This window comes from Syngnathus scovelli, chromosome 2 (genome assembly GCF_024217435.2).
Source record: "Syngnathus scovelli strain Florida chromosome 2, RoL_Ssco_1.2, whole genome shotgun sequence".
NCBI classification, from domain to species: Eukaryota; Metazoa; Chordata; class Actinopteri; order Syngnathiformes; family Syngnathidae; genus Syngnathus; species Syngnathus scovelli.
In genome coordinates, this window is record NC_090848.1 from 9,771,479 (window position 1) to 9,788,920 (window position 17,442).

General features: G+C 41.0%; 1 protein-coding gene across 2 annotated transcripts in view; it reads right to left on the reverse strand.

The window, feature by feature from the left end:
- The window catches only part of cpne5a (copine Va), a 61,012-nt gene that overhangs the window by 33,381 nt on the left and 10,189 nt on the right, over positions 1-17,442 (reverse strand). Inside the window, exons 2-8 of one of the 2 annotated variants that reach the window (XM_049753099.2) lie at positions 16,619-17,055; positions 7,998-8,038; positions 7,730-7,776; positions 4,178-4,281; positions 2,357-2,396; positions 1,422-1,436; positions 1,187-1,263 (exon numbers count right to left, since the gene is read on the reverse strand). In XM_049753099.2, the coding sequence (XP_049609056.1) occupies positions 1,187-1,263; positions 1,422-1,436; positions 2,357-2,396; positions 4,178-4,281; positions 7,730-7,776; positions 7,998-8,038; positions 16,619-16,731 (437 nt within the window). In that variant the 5' untranslated portion in view covers positions 16,732-17,055. The remainder of the gene's footprint in view (positions 1-1,186; positions 1,264-1,421; positions 1,437-2,356; positions 2,397-4,177; positions 4,282-7,729; positions 7,777-7,997; positions 8,039-16,618; positions 17,056-17,442) is intronic. The other variant, XM_049753101.2, reaches the window with a different exon arrangement.

The window sequence follows — 17,442 nt, forward strand, 5'->3', positions numbered from 1 at the left end:
TCTGTCTGTCTGTCTGTCTGTCTGTCTGTCTGTCTGTCTGTCTGTCTGTCTGCCTGCCCATCTGTCTAGCCTCTGAAGACAACACAAGCACATTTTACAACATTTCACAACTGACATCTAAATACAATGACACCAGAACTGTGAAGGTAGTTACACTTGTGTGAACACAATCACACTTGGACCTTGAAAAGAATCACATCTGACCTGTGAAGACCATTATACCCGACGGCAACACAATTACACCGGAGGTGACAACAATCACGCTTGTCATGTAAGGACAATTACACTTGAAGTGAAAAGTTGGCACCTGGACATGTAAACACTTTCACGTGATGTAAAGATAATCACACGTGATGTGTAAAGACAATTGCACCTGACTTGTTAAAACAATCGGGCCTGAAATGGAAACACAATCACAACTGACTTGTGAATCGCACCAGATTAGAACAATACAGAACAAATCAATTGTTGCTCCCCTCCTTTTAAATTGGTAAAAAAAAAAAAAATCTCATATTCCCATACCAACCCAATGAAAGTAAGCATTTTTAAACCACGAAAAAAACCCAGCTTGAGTCTGACAGGATTTGTAATTTTTTTCCCGCTAGATTGCGTTGCTAATGACAGTCATTTCTTTGAGGAAGCCCTCGGTTGTGTTCAATTAGCCGCCTCCTTTAGTGAGCACATGGTCTTATGGTTCAGGCTGATGTAGTCACAGATGGCTCTATCTAGTTGACATATGGATCATCGCCTTGATTATGTTCTGACGGGTGACATCAAGAGGAAATAACGCGACACATATGAATGAGCTTTGAGCTTCTCCCATTCAAAAAAAATTGGAAAGCTTCTTGAGCAGGGGTGTTAAACTTATTTTGATCGTGGGCCACATCGTAGGATTTCCCTCAGAGGGCCGTTATGACTTACTACATGCAGAATTGCCACCTGCATTTATGTATACAAACGCCTCTAAAAGCTGTTAAATTGAATAAAAACTCTTTTAAGAGTACATTTTCTGCCAGAATTAAAACCAACATATCTATTTAGCAAGAACTGTGAATTTGACAATGAATTTCCTTCATGGTGCCAAATGAAATAATTCTAATTAAGGCCAGATTTGGCACCTTGAGACCTTGAGTGCTTAAACGGGGGTACTGTTTGTCGGAAATGAGGCTAACTAGGACAGACGTACCTGAGAGACTTCTCCAGGCGACTCGCGGGAGAGCCCACAATCTCCCCCAGTGTGCAGTAGACCTGTCCCAGGAAGTCCTGCCATGAGGGGGACAGTAAGAGCCACGGAGACACGGCGCAGGTTCGGGCAAAGGGATGGGCGGCATGTTCATGCGGGAATAACAAAGAAAGTAATTGAGCATCATTAAAAACATTGCACAATCGGAATTGAGAGGACATCTGAGGCAGACACGTACGTTAAAGTCGGCCGGCTTTTTCCCAATTGCGGAGAAGGAAGGGGAGAAGGAGGAGGAAGAGAAAGAAGGAAATCAAGAAAGCAAAAGAGAGAAAGAGAGAGAGAGACCGGGCAGCAGTAGCAATGACACAAGAGAGCAGAAAGCACACGCTACTTAAATCATCATCAAGCAAGATGGAGAGCAAAAAGGGGTCGATTTGGGTAAGATTAGGTGGGCATAATGGTGAGGGCGGAATGGGAAGGAGGATGAAATGACAAGAGTCGTACTGGAAAGGGTTTTAGAAGCCATCTGCTTCTGCGGCACACAGCAAAACTTCACAATAGAAAATGAAAAAGAAACACAGATGCAGGAATGTTTGGTCGTATGCAAAGCATAAGTGTTTCGCTCAGAATACACATTTGGTAGCTGAGTAGGTAGAGAGAGAAGTTGTTGATGTTAGTTCTGGGTGAAGTAGATGGGCAGGTTGCTAACTAGGATTACTATATTCAAATATGTATATGTCATTAATTAGAAAATAAATCACAGTCTTTTTTTGTTGTTTTTCCAGAATGAAATTGGAAAGCTGATGTGGCGAAACCTTACAGCAATCATGCACAGAGCTTAGTTTCTCATTTCAAATAAAAGTGTGAAACTTCTGCATGCTCGAGTGTGTGCTGCAACCATAATGTTGATTAGTATATCTCCAGGGGAATTAAAAATATGTTTTCCACTTTGTCAGAGCTGGAATTAAAAGCAAAATAATTTTAGCACATGATTCATCATTTTCTCAAATGGAAGTTTTTAGATGGCATATACTTTGATTTGCAGACAACCAAAAGGTTCAAGACAGGCGCATATGAAAAAAAAAAAAAAAGAAAAAAAAGCGTGATGAATCGCACCGAGGGTCTACGACGTGCACTTAAGATCCTGCTCCACAGACACGGAGCTTTACTTACATGCTTGGCCAGATCGGGACTTCTAGAATCAATATCAAACCTGAAAACACAAAGAAAGCACTTTAGCATGTTAAAGTGCTCCACTTCCCAACAATAGCACAGATGAGCTGCGTAGAAAAGGTTGAGTAACTGTGCTGCCACACACCAATCAGAAAATGCATCTTTTTTTTTTTTTTTTTTCATGGGCAACTTTTGGAAAAGTCATCAAGCTATGAAAAAAAAAAAAAAGTATATATATATTTATTGCTGTCTAATGACCCAAATTTGACCAATACAGTAAGTAAGGCACCTGGGAACTCATTCAAATCATGCTTAAATAAAATGAGGAATTTGTCTCCTTTGAAGAAAGAAAAAAAAATCTAAATCCTGTGTAAACAAGGCTTAAAGTCGCATGCGTCTGCCAGTCAACTCAAAAGTAATTAAACTCCAGAAGGCCTTGGTTTCCTTCTCCCCATCCTCCTCCTGTGATAAAAGAGAGATGTAAATGAGTCCCTCTAATTGCAAAGGGAGAGACTCCCTGCTGTCCACACTCTCATCACGATAGTATGCAAATGAAGAGGACCAAACTCTCAGGAGATGTCCACAAGGGAAATGGCGCTTATGATAAAGCAAAACACAGCAGTCTTTTTAACATCTCTGAGTTTCAGGAGAAATGTGGGGTGCTCAGTCCAACGTCCGGCAATTGATTTTTGCGTCTCTCAAAATGAAAGTGCACCTCGCTGACCTGCTCATTGGGATAAAGGATCTCTAAATGACGCTGTGCACCTCTAAGTGACACATTGGCTTTGGATTCAACACCAGTCATGTTCCGTTTCAGACACAGATTTATCATATTGACAATATATATATATATATTTTTTTTTTACTGTTACAGTATTATCGCAAGCGGACTGAGTACCTTGGCAAATGGACCTTTGCAGCCCTCGTGTGTGTGTGCGTGCATGCAAAAGGGCCCCGCACATGGGATCTTGCCAAGTTTTATAAGACTTGCTTCACTTTGACAGTGGGGGGGGAGATTAAGGATAAAAGTTGATATGAAATATGTATCACTCTCATAGCGGTCCATTGAGACTCAGTGCCAATGAATAATTCCTCAGGAGAGGAGCGAGACGAGGAGAAAATGAGAGTCAGGTTAAAGGACGAGCGAATAAGGACATGGGGGTATATTTAATGTCTCCTCAGCATGAGAAGCAGATTTGCGAGGCACAATTTTAACTGCAAATTATATTAAATTAACCTGACGTGTTAGGATAGCAAATGATGTATGCACTGCAGAGACAAGTCCCCGAATGAACAGGAAGATTTCTTGTGTGCTGCCACATTGCCTTTCCCCAGTCTAATGTTGGCAGTACAGACACTCATTAGCACTGACAATGCTCATCTTAATCAAGTCTACCACCTGAGACAGATTAGGTTGCGGACTTTTTTTTTTTTCTTCTCTCGCATGCGTCTTAATAAAAGCCCTTCATAAAGTCAAGCAAAAATGTCGGGGGCATAAAACATCATGTGAAATTTATTTGAGGTTAAACAGAGGCGCATATAGTGGATATATTCTAATTCATCTTTTTTTTGTTCATGCCTCTAACCCAACTAGATTGTCATTATTGAAACACATCTTGAATATTGAAATGTCTCTTACGTGACTCATTTATAAAAAATGGATGGATAGTGACCCCCTTTTGAGTTGTTGGCTGTGAGCATGAGCGAGTAAGCTATATGGAGTATGTGGTAGGAAAGATTTGAAGCAGCTCTCACATGTGGATCACGCACAAGTCGGCCTCAGTGAGTCCTCCGAGCAGCTCATCAAAGTGGATAACTTACACGTCAAAGCGCAGGTTCTGCTTCTCTTCGAAGAAATAGTCCAGGATGTATTTCCTGACAAAGTCTGGGTTCAGTGTGTTGTCTATCACCTCCGTTCTCCCGAACTGTGTCAAAACATGGAGAGATGGCAAGATGAGTTTATTGCAATGATTCTATCACAACATCACCTCTATATAAATGAAGCGGGAGACATTATTATTCATACAAATATGATAATAATAATAATAATAAATGAATCTATAAAATACCAATTTCTCCATAATGATGAATAAATGATTATCGGAGGCACATGAAAAGCACATGAATATTTTCTCAGTCATTATTGTATGTTGTACAATAATGTACCTTTCCATGTCTAATACCCACATCAAATGCGTTTTTCCAACTTTAACAATCTTCAGTATCGTAAAAGTACATCTTATTGCAAGCATTGTATTTACTACATTTTATGTACATACAATTCTGCAGAACTTAGTTTAATGAATTTATGCATCAAATTTGAACAGATGACCAAAGTTCCCAGTACATGGATTGTCAAAACAAAGTATGGACAGCCACTTGTCTCTATTGTGAGTTTGTCTTGTGTGAGAAGACCCAATTTATAAAATGGCGGTTTAGTGTCGGCAGAACACTGACATTCACATCATATTCAAATTTTACCTGTCGTGTTTAACAGTACGGTGGATCTGTTATCTAATCCATTATATTATGAGATTATTATACTCCCATTTCCTTTGTGCTTGGATGAATATTCATTAAAACTAACATTACATCGGGATTAAATTTAATCAATTTATGCAGTGGGAAGGCAGTGCTTCAAATTGTGAGTCGGAGACATAACCAGAGGTTAATAGGACAGGACAGCACATAACAAGAAAGAAATGGGAAGCAAAGCATTCTTACACACTGTGTGGAAGATATGCAGTGTGTAGCAAACAGAACAGGAGTGGAGCGGTGACCCTGGCAGTGCTACCCGTGTGTGGGATTTGAGTGCAACTAAACGGACAGTCCAGGAAGATAAAGTGATCACATAAACCGGGTGTCATTAGCGAGTAATTCCACACCAAGAGAATAAATCTCCTTGCCATGTGTCTTGGGAGACAGCTAGTAGATCAACATAGGCTCGTGATTCGTTAGAGTTCAACTCATCTGAAAATGTTCATCCATCCGTCCGTTCGTTCGGCAATCCATCACTCGTAATCAAAACTTAATCAAAAATGTAGTCTATAGCAAGACCTCACTGTATGGGTCTTCAGGAATTCATCAACTGAGATTGCATTAGCAATACAGAATAATTGCACAATCATGCTGCAGGGGGAAAAAAGAAAAAAGCCAAAGGAAAACACTTCACTCTAATTACCTTGATTCAATTATTTGCACCCTCACCCACTTTGATACAAGACTCAGTGGATGGGACATACGTTCTGCTGTTACGACAGCATCTGGAATGTTACGCATTGCAACTGCTACATCCTATTCTCGGAGTAAGAGAAATAAATGAGGTTTCACTTCAAGTGACACTACACTCCAACCAGCAGCCATCATCAGCAACGAATGAGAAATCCGGAGAAATCAGCAGGAGCAGACTAAGCAGACATGTGGTGCTGCTCACTCTTTGTCCTGTCTTCTTCCTTCTTTCAGAACTGGCAAGAGGAGATGGCATGTTGATTCATTTTCCAGCACCGCTCGAACAGTCATTCCCAAGCACTGCCATGAGATATCATCAGGTGTGCCGTGGGAAATTATCCAGTATAATTTTATTTCTCTGGAAATGATCACAAATGTGCAGTAAACCCCCTGCATATTTGCAATTCGCTCGTCACAATTTTCTTCTTCTGTAGAATCTTTTTGTAACAACCTAAGACACCAGAGGATGATGCCAAAGCCCTGTCTACTGGGAAAATCGTAAATGGCTTAAGTGTCAACATCTCAATTGGTTTGAGATCTTTGCATGTCGATGAGGAGCTAAGTTTAGCCTGGGTTGTAAGTGGAAGTAGCAGAGTCTTGCATCTAAGTAACTAGCTATAAAAAGCTAATGCAAAATGGTCTGGAAATTGCTTTACCGGTTTCAAATCATGTATCAGTCATTCATTTATTTTGAAGGGTAATGCTAAAGTTTATTCACGGTACGGCTCAGTGGTTTACTCCACAGATAATGTGGTAATCTGTGATCATTATCTCTTCCAATAATGAATTGTGACAGACAGAGCACGTCAATGCTCATTCATTAGATGGCAGAAGGTACAATAAAACTGTATTTGCATACTGTAAAATATTCATGCAACAGATAAATCACTGATGGCTGTGTGTATATTAGCCTTTACACACTTAATACACTGAGCAAATTGAAATATGTGAGTAGATTTAAATAAGATTATGATACATGACCCGCGAAGCAAGCCAAACTAGACAAAGAACGGGCATAAAATTAAATCTATACATCCACTTCCACCCCAAAACCCGAGAGTCCTCAAATCTATACATAGACCAGTTGTGGCTGCAAACGCTTATGTTGTGTTTTCTAGGCATGACAAGTACTGAGATTAGGTCCCAGTGTTTGTCTAAACTCGGCTCTCCAGAGGATCTTAAAATTCAGTTTACCCACAAGCGTGTCAACCAGTTGGAGGGTTTGTTCCCGGGAAGAATAATTGGATCACGGCTTGGTGGTAAGCAAAAAGTACTCCAAGCAGCCTACTCGGCCTCCAGAAAAGCAAAAAACACATTACACGCACCACTTCGATTTGTCACTAACTCACAGCTTGACTGTTCTGTCAGCAGCAAGAGATGGCCCAAAGGTTCTGAGATCTTGCTCATGGCGGCGGAAGAGTTACCTCACAGAGCTGAGGTTCGAGGTTTGAGGAAAGGCTCTGGCCTTCTTGCGTGATACTCTGGCTTCATTACACACACACACACAATGTAGCCCAGGGAAGTAATGAGCAATATCAATAACAATAACCCTTCATCTGAGAATCTGTTGCTTGGCGGGTGTTTTTGTTTTGATTGGCAGCATAGCAAGGGAGGTCTCAGCAGGGAATTCTTTCAAATTGACCGAGAAGAGAAAAATATGGGAAAACCAATCAGACCATTTTCAGGTTTTGATTGCCACTTATTTTTCAAGATTTTTGTTCTGAGAAAGAACACATTAGAGTTACGAATGGAAGGATTGATCTTATTTTTTGCTGCTAGAGTCCACTTGCAAGTTGGGGCTGTGATTCATCAGAATGAAATAAAAGGGCTTGCATATAGATGGATAAGTTGGTGCTGACTTCGTAGAACGCATTAGCGCCACTCAGAGGACTGGAGAATCATTACTTGAAGGCAATCAGCTAGCCTCGTTTCATAATGCCATGTTAGTAAACAGGCTTCAATTTGACCACTGGGTCTAATTGGGGCTTAGCGGTCAATGGCCTGGGGCTTGCATGGGAGATCGTTACGCACAGTGATTAGCAATGTAAACGCAAACACATGCAAACACGGCGTGGGCGGCCATGTGCGTTTTATAGAGGTGACCTGAGGGAGGCGTGGGTGGGCGGGCGGGCATGGGGGTCTTACCTCTCGCCACTGTTTGCATTCCACACCTTGCGTGTACAACACCACCACTGTGGAACAAGAGAAACCAGAGTAGATCAACAGAACAGTTTCATCTCAAATGAAATAGAAGAAGGATGCTGGCAGAAAAGTGCTGACCGCGTCAACGCATCAGTTAACGCTTAAGACTCAGTGGTTAATTTCAAACATGGTAGGAGTCTAAAATATTAAATAATAGGATAAATGCTTAGATGCATAGTTAAAACAAACAAATACAGAAAAAATAACTTACAGGGATCCGATTTGGAGAACGTGTCTCTGTCCAAGAGATTTCTGTAAGAGAGAAGAAACAAGTCAGAATCGTTTTTAGTCCACAGGGTGACATCCTAATGCTAAAGTCATTAGCATTTTGTGTGACAATAATTTAGTTTTCCCCCTCATGTTTTTGGTGTCAGGTGTTTCGTCCCAAATCTTTGCAAAAAGCAAGGGGATTGCTTTAAAATGATATTTTAATTAAAAAGGACTAAATATTAGGTACAGTTATAATAGGACATTATGTCATTCCCTCTTAGGGATCTCCTTAGCAACTCCACAAAAAAAACATCCTGATCTCGATGAAGTCTTTTCAGATGAGCTGCACCAATAAATAAATTGCATGCAGGTCGGAACAATCTTCATCCCTCTCAGAACTGGTGAGAATTCAATGAATAGAGATGAGATTTTTGGACCGGATTTAACCAAGCAACAGCGCATCATAGGCATGCTTGTCATTCTAAATTCCTCTGCCACAGAGACGTGTGTGGGGCTAACAAATGCGGCTTTGTGAGGTATTACATTCGGGATGACCTGACTCCTGTTGGAATATTGTCAGCTTCATTATCATGAGAGATAAGAAAAGGAAAATCCGTGACTAACTCACTCTGTGTATCAGCTTAGCATCAATTGGCATCCACAGTCATTAGCACTTTAATTACGTTAGCACCAAACACAGCCACCAACTTGAGGGAACAAGTTTTACCGCACGATTTAAAATGTCAGAACTTAAAAAAAAAAACATTTCAAACATGGACGGTGCAGATTATGGCTGCTGCTATGTCAGTCAAATACGTAAGAGTGACTTGGTTGTTGAATTTATCATCTGACACCCAGGTATTTGTACACCAACATATAGAATTCAAATTTACATCAAATTGCCCTTTAAAGAGGCATTTTAAATGGAAATTCCTTCACTTGCTCAAGAGATGCTAACTGCGACTGCGGGCCTGCAGAGAGAAGAATGAATAATGAAGGAGGTGTAGGAGGAGGCGAATGAGGAAGAGACACCTGGTGCAACCAAAGTGAAGGTCAGCAGATGTCTCCCTGGCCATTTGTTTGGCTCTGCATTACGAGGATTCAGTAAATGGAAATACTGCAGGCAATCCCATCGAATCATGAAACATTTGCTTTGCATGATGGCAAGAATTGAAGAATTATGATTTCACTGTAATGTTGCCAGAGTAGTAAAAATGTTAGCTATAATCGTTTTAATCGTTTCTGGAGGAGAGTTTTCAGAATTTCCCATTTTTTTCATGGAAAATGTTAATTGAACATTTTATTAGTAAGTTTGAAGAAATTTTGAGTTTGGAAATCCAAACTTTTGTCATGAATAAGCTTTTTTCAGCTGCTGATCAGATGTTGAGTGGTTTTGCAAAATCCTTTTGGTCATATTCACAATTGCACAGCAGCAAAACAGAAGAATATCCACACAAAACAATTTACATCACAATCTCAAGTTACTTTCCTGTAGGCTTACGTGGCCAAACCCAAGAGTGTTTTATTGCAATTCAATACTCACACGAATTAATGAGGCCAGATGGGGAAGAGTGAGACAATATTCCACAGACAGAGATTATAATAACATTAACTTTTCGCACAAACACTTCAATGCAATTAAATTCCTTCAGAGTTTTTCACATCATATTTGCATTTGACATTTCGGAGAGGAGGTATATTTTTTGTCAAGCAGCTGTCAACAAATGATAATGAAGTCGGCAGCGCTCATTGAACGAGCTCAACCCTCCAGATCCCCCCAAAAGTAGTTTGTCAGTTTGTACATTTTAAAATTATTTACTTGTCGGTAAGGTTCATCTGCTAAACATAAGGTTAATACTACAAAACGTTCACACTTGGGTTATGAAAAGCAAATCACGGCCATATAGTGAGTTCAAACTTGCTTCCATTATTCAGATGTTTGCTGAATTAAACGACGGCCTTGAGTCGAACTGGAATCTTGGTAAATGCATATTAAAATATGCATTTGAAACATCTCAACCAACTTCCGCCAGGGCTCTACTCTGCGTCCGTTTGTCCGTCCCTCCTGTTTGCTTTGATTGCTCCCAAGCTGCTCGAGGCACTGTCAGACAAAGGAGTGCCGCTCAAAGAGCGCTAAGTGAGTGGAGATGCAGTGTCTGCGCTCACTTGAAAAGAAATAAAGAGCGCCTCAGGGTGCGGGAGAAAGCTAAGTGAAGGAAAGTTGAAAATGTACACCTTCCATCGTTGTCTCTAATGTCATACGGGAACTTTTTAACTCTCTCCAGTGCTGCTGCTGCTGCTCCAGACTTGACCCTTCAGCTATCCTTTGTCCTTCCGTGAGCCAATGAAGCAGCGGATCATACAGGAAGTATCGCCGTGGTCGAGGCTATTGACATTTGGAAGCTATTGCTCTCCGAGAACGATTTGCAGACGATACATTAATGAAGTCTCGGGTTTCTGGGCTACTCAGTAGTATTAAATTAAACTGTTAAGCAGTCAGTCAACGTTTCGCTCGGCAGTGCCTTTGTCTTTGGTATGTCACTGCTGGCCATCACAGTAGCATACAAAGGGAGTCTGGCTGATTTATTTCACATGCTGAAGTTTAAGAAAGAAAAAAAAAAGATCTGTTGTCAGATTAAAGGTACTTCTTCATCTGCTTCTGTTTTTTTCAATTTACAGTTTGAGCTCTCCCTGTCAGTCTGTTCATCCATCCAAGTAGAATTTTAAAGATTGCTGCCTTCACCAGGAAACATTAAATTGTTACTTCCCCTTCGTTATATTTTATTACCTTTTATGTGCAGTAAATTTAATTCAATCCTATTTAAGTACACATTCCCACCCCATATTAAGCACAGTGTTAATTAAGTTTAAACTGTAATTAATGTTACAGTCGCTCACGAAAATATCAAAACTTTTTAAAATAAAATTGGATTTTGATAAACCTTTTACACTACTATATATACTATAATATTTGCTAAGATAAGTATTTTTTTAGCTGTAAAAAATCCGACTGTATACACGGCAAGTTAAATAAAAAGTGTATCTTGGAGGCGTGGTTATGAAGTAATGCCTCCATGACAAAAAATACAATTGAACCTTTAAGGTCGCTTGCTTTATGGGATGATATGGTTGAATGAGCCTGTGGTGGATTCATTTGCAGTGTGGACACGGATGGGTGAATATCTTCTCCGGAGGGCGTCTTAGAGTCTTCAATAACATCACAAAAAGTGGCCAGATGTGTCAGAAAAGTTGCTAAATACAGTGGTGAATTTAAGAATTTGGCACTGGGAAGCCCTAGCTTTGGGGCAAAACCCGAGCTTCGCCCCTGGTTAGAGCCCCGTCAAGATGAAGCGCTTCGCCTAACCTCAACATAGTTCCTTGGCAGTCGATCAGCTTTCAACTTTTTTTTGTTTGGATACATAGCCAAGTTTGTACCCCATTTGCGAGTACGCACTCTATAAAATTGTATACTCTCACCCAAGACAAGAAAAATCCTGCAGGCTATTGTAAAATTTTAATGGACTAAAATGTGGAAAAGCAAGCTGATTTTGTTGTTGACGGATCCGCTGACTGTAAGAAGTTCAAAGAGCCACAGAAGAAAGAGTCTTCCAATGACGTAACACTTGTAAACCTGTCAGTCATTTCACATTTCCTAAACCAGTGGGGTGTTCATAAAACACACTCTTTGGAGCCGTAGGAGCCATCTGAGAATAGTGACAAAAGCAGCTTGAGCCAGGAGGGATCGCATTGTTTTCACTCTTGGCTATTTCCTGCCCTTCGTAGCGACTGCACTGTGTTACAAATGATACAAGATGAAGCGCTGAGCACAGTGAACACTCAACAAGGCGTGTCGTTGTGTTTGCATTAGGATGATACCAAGGAATCAGCACAAATTGCACACAAATTCCACACAGAATGGCCTGTGCCAAGATTCAAACCTGGAAACTCTCCTCAGTGAGACAGACATGCTAACCACTACTCCTCTGTGCTGATAGACCTATTAAACTTAAATGCCATTCACTTGACTGAAGTCAATTAAGTCTTACGTACTTTCTGTGTCAAATTATCTGAGCTATGTTCAAGACGTGTAAGACATTCGTCATAGCTGGGAACAGGAAGTACAGAGCGGTGCAAAAAATGGTTGCTTCGCCCTTAGGGAGCGTCAATCAGAAGGCCTGGATTCTGCTCCTGACGGCGGTCACGTCCAAGGTAATGACCCCCTCGGGAGCAGATTGATTGTGTTAGTTACCCCCCACCCCCCCTCCTCCCAGCGATGGAATGTATTGATTGGATGCTGCACTGCTCCAATCAATCAGTCACGCTGACTGAATGGTTTTAAAGCGCAATGTTTCCAAGCCTGTACTGAACTATCATCTGAAATCACACGGCACGCAACCAAACAAAAATGTTACACAAAGTATCCATATTAGAAGCACAGTAAGGATGAAATAAATAAATAAATACAACGTTTGGCATGTTTGGGGGCATTTTACAACTCCTTGGGTGTTACGGCAAAGGGACTTGCCTCACTTCAATTCATCCAACAATTTCATAGCAGAAAGTACGTAGTCTGCGCAGAGCATAAAAATGAGCGCATTTTCATTTTGGAGCAGGGGCAATGCCCTAGTTTAGCGTTTTTGTGAATTTGGTAGCAATGCCTCACTGGGTGTACCTGCTGTGCCGACTGGCTTATCTGCAAATTTGAATACAAAAAGACATTTTAGATTAGCTAAAAGGAGGTCTACTGTGTAGCGCAACCGGTGTAATGTGATTTCATTGTGGCACAGGCAGACAAATGAAATCAAGTCATTGAACAAATTAAAATCATAATCATCTTAAAAATATTCATATTTATAAAATTATTTTATTTATTAATATTATCATCCATGAATCCAAACGAGTATATTTCTATATCCACAATGTCAAGCACGCTGCCCTGATTTTAATGCAAATGAGGGATGGCTCCACAATTGGTTCATCTCACATACATTCCGTTATGCCCAATTTTCTAAGTGTCCTCGAGCAAAATGCTGAACCCTGAATTGCTATACAAGTGAAAGGCCATTCACCATAAAGCTTCAAAAACAATTTGGAGCAATAGAAAAAGGAAAGCAGGTCTTGGATAACACATCACTTCAAATTCTCTACCACTCTTTAATTTCACCACATCTTAGCTACTGTTCAGACATATGGGGCAACAACTACTAGACTTCAATAGAACCTCGATATATTCTACAGATGTAAGCCACCAGGATCATCACAACTTTCACTTTGGGGTGCCTTCTGCAACTTCGCATCAACGCAGATTGCAAACTTGGCAGTCCAGTCTGGCTCGACACACATCATGTGACCCGTTCCCCCACCTTTGGAGAACAGACTGTAGAATCAGCTGTGTGAAGTCATTGGATCAACTTGGCGCAAAACCAAGCAGGGAGACGATCCAGGCTATGATCACTGGCTGACCCTGGAGCCAAACCAATCAGAACTTTTGACGCAGAGCCATATGCCGTAACGCGGATACACACTTGCTTTGATAAGACCCTTGTCTGACACCCACCCTCCCGTCACACTTTTTTCTTCTCGCAGTAATATTGGTGGATAATATAAGAGCGCCTGCAGGGCTGCACGCCACAATTCAATTCCAAGTGCTCGATAATCTGGGAGTTTCGGGCTGACTAAATAAATTAGACAGAATTGTGAGGCATCTTGCTTCTTTTGTCTCTAAATACTCATTGACAGTCTGCATTCAGACTATGGTGTCTTATCATTTGAATCAGTTATTTACCTTTTAGTGGGTCTCAATATGCCTGAGAAACAGATGAGTATATTTTAGCAAAGATTAATTTTTCATAAATAACCAAGAAGAACCTCCTTGAACGAAAAAAAGAAGCCCTCAACTCCAGTTTTACTGATCAACACAAATCTGGGTTGACATGTCAACGACATACAATAACAGGACACAGAAAACCTCAAGAACCCATGCCAAAGATTCAAAAAAATTTGTACGTCATAGTCATCATTCTTAGCAGAGGCCAAGGAACATACAGTGGGCGCTCGCATACACCACCCAAAGATTTGTGAATTTATTAATTTCTCTCAATATCTTTTTAACATTATTTATTTTTCTTTCCTATTTCCTCACTGACATTGTTGTATTCTCTGTCTATATGTGTTACTCCACCTTTTGTGCTCAAACAGCCATTGATAACTGATGTTATTTGTGAGCCGATGGTGTTTTTTTTTTGTATTAAGCTTAACTGACAGTATTGATTTAAAAGCTAGTCAATTTAAATACACAGTCTGTAATTGTCTTTGTTTTATGTTTTGTTTTACAGTTAACTTTACCTGAATGTGGTCTTAAAGATCTTTAAGCCTCTTTCCTACCAAACTGCTACTTGGTGTAAATTGAATTGAGGTTTGCTCGCAAATCCAACCAATAAAAACATCCGAATAATGGCTCGTATCTTGAAAATATCTCATGGCATCACGGTAGTGTGTGCGAGTTTTGCAGTGTCTTGCATTGCTCCCCAGAGGTCTGACCTGTGTGGAAATGAGCTGCTGCGCTGGAGTCTGAATCAGACAATCTCACACAGCTCACAGGCAGCAGAAATTATTTTTCTATCCTGGAAAAGTGTGGCCAGAAGCAAGTCTTTGTTTGGAGAGTCGTTAATGACAAACAAGGGAGCTGCAGACCTACAGCGCCTGGAGCCATCAACACATATCACAAGTTTATGTATGATGGGGGCCAGGGGGGGGGGGGGGGGGGATTGATGACACATAAATGTGCATCAGAAGGGTCTAGCTGCTACTCACCACCAGGTTTGTGCAAAATCTACAGCAACTGACATTTTCTTTGAGCTATTGTTACTGTATATGACAACATTAATTTCTTTCAACACTACTTTTGCATGAGTGACGCAGTGAAGAAAGGGCCCTCCAACCTCCTTTTGATAATGAAAATCAAAGACCATGTGGCAGCTACATTAAAAGGCATTGCCTCTCTGTTGGATAGCTGCTTCCAATTCATTTGGGTGGATTCCCTTGTAGGAGTTGCCAAATTACAAGTCTTGGAACTTGGCCAGAGTGGCCTTCAAAACCAAAGAGACTGACTTCCTGTTCACTCTACCATACATATGGTTATTTCTTGCGTGCGGTTGATTTTTTCTTTTTTCTCCAGCCATGAAAGTGCCTTCTTTTGATCAAACGTTAGCACCATCATCCGCCCATATTAATAAGTGAATGAAAACAATTCACAATTAAGATTCACCCATCTGCCGAGTTTAAGTGCTTCTGATTGGAGCTCAGTGATGACAATTCCCCAGAAGTTTGACAAAGTCCACACACAGACGCACGCAGACACATGCACGCAAACACACAGACACACACACATGCATGCACACAGTTGATCACAAACACGCACGTACACACTTTCACCACTCCCCGCACGTTTCCACAGTCTCAATTCAATCAAAGTCAGGAAGCCGCACCGGTAAGCGGTGAGATGAACAACAAGAGGCCAATGGAGATGGAGGAAGGTGTGACACTCATTCTCTGCACCTCTCTTGCGTGTCTCTCTCATACGTGAAATGAAACTCATCCATAATGGATCTATGAATGAATAATGAACACGCCGTCGTAGCCCGGCGAGTACACCAAGCTAAAATGTCTTAAACGGCAAGCGATGCGAAGATGCAGAGAAGCGGTCGCAGGCAACCCTGCCCCACCCTGAGCAACCAGCATGCAAGCTTGTATTCAGAAGAGGGGCCTTTGCCGAGACAGAATTGAGCATGGGAGATGGACAATTTAAGCACTTGAGCTTGTGTGACAAATGCTTCCCAGCCTTTGTGAAACACTTATGACCCCATCCCCTGGGGGGGAGGGGGCTGCTGGGAGTTGACCTGGCGAGAAGCAACTACACAGTCGATGTCACCCAAACACACATGCACGCGCACACACGCACACACACGAGCGTTGTATAAGAGTAGTGCTGAATTTGATGACAGAAAAAAAATTAATTAATATTGACCTCAATTCTTCCACATGCTAATATTCTTGACCAAAAAAATGATGACACTGCCATCACATCTTGGGAACGATTAAATATATGACCAAGAAATGACTGAATATTCATTACAATGAAAACTTTGAACTGCTCAGATTTGACACCATTGATGAAATAGAGAAACCACATTTTGGAGACGCTCATTTAAAAAAAATGGTTACATATTGCAAATCAAATAATGATAATGCAATCAAATGATGAATATGCAAAAAATGTGGAAAAATACTCATTTTCTGCCAGTGATATTTTGTTTTGTTGTCAGGAATCTAGACATTCAATCCCAGTTTTTATGTGTCCATATTTCTAAGTCGCAACAAAATCTTGCAATTGAAAAAAATGATTAAATATTGCAATTGAATGCGTAAACCGCAACCCCCCACAATTGAAAATGTGAATACTACAGACAAATTTTGCAAATGATGTGGAACAAACATAATTGAATTAAATGACATTACAGTCATGTATCATATTTAACAATCAATTGATAATCAGAGCTTCACCAAATGCAGAGTTATGTTTGCTTTTAAATTGCATTTAATTGGTCGCATGCATTCCCTCACCTGCAGGAGACTGTGATCTCCACTTTGGTAGCCGGGATGCTCCCGCTGCTCGGGTCCAAGTCGCACACTGTCGTCGCCGTGGTCTCCACTTTATCCATCACGTCACCCTCCATGCTGCTGGCAGGGAGCGCCAGCCTAGGCTGCCCGGGGTCGAGCGTTGGAATCCGGGGTGGCTAAGCTTGGTGGAAGTGAAGAAAAAGCGCTTGGAAAGTTGACGGGTGCGGCGGGCTTACATCAAGCTCTGCATGGGAACGCTCAGGAGGCGACGAATGCGCGCTGAGGTGCGCCGGTGGAGGAGCGCAAGCTGCGAACTCCACCCTCCTTCTTCTCTGCCACCGTCGCCTCCTCCTCCTCCTCCTCTTCTACGTGCATTCCCTTACACGCATGCAAACGCTCATCCATGCAATCGATCCACTCGCGCGTGCATCGTTGCGGGGCTTCAGATCAACAGATCATAAATATGAGAGGATGGAATGAAATGTGCCACGGGAATTAATTGCGCAATCTTGCTCATGTTTGTTTGTCCATGGATTAAATGGGAAATATTCTACAGACAGTAAGTAAATTATAAAGTGATTTTGCATATGTGAATTTCTCTCATAAATTATGTTAAATGAAAGGGGAAGTTTTTCGATTAATAACATTTTTTGAGCAATAAAACAGGCTCATTTGGGTCGTGATTAATCAGCCCTAGAAAGTCTGTCTAAAACTAAATTATCGGGAAATCAAATCAGTAATGGCACAGGAAATTATAAAAATCCAGTCAATCCGTTCCAGACACCCAGTGTTGACAAAAATATTTAAAACATTTTAAAAGAACGTCA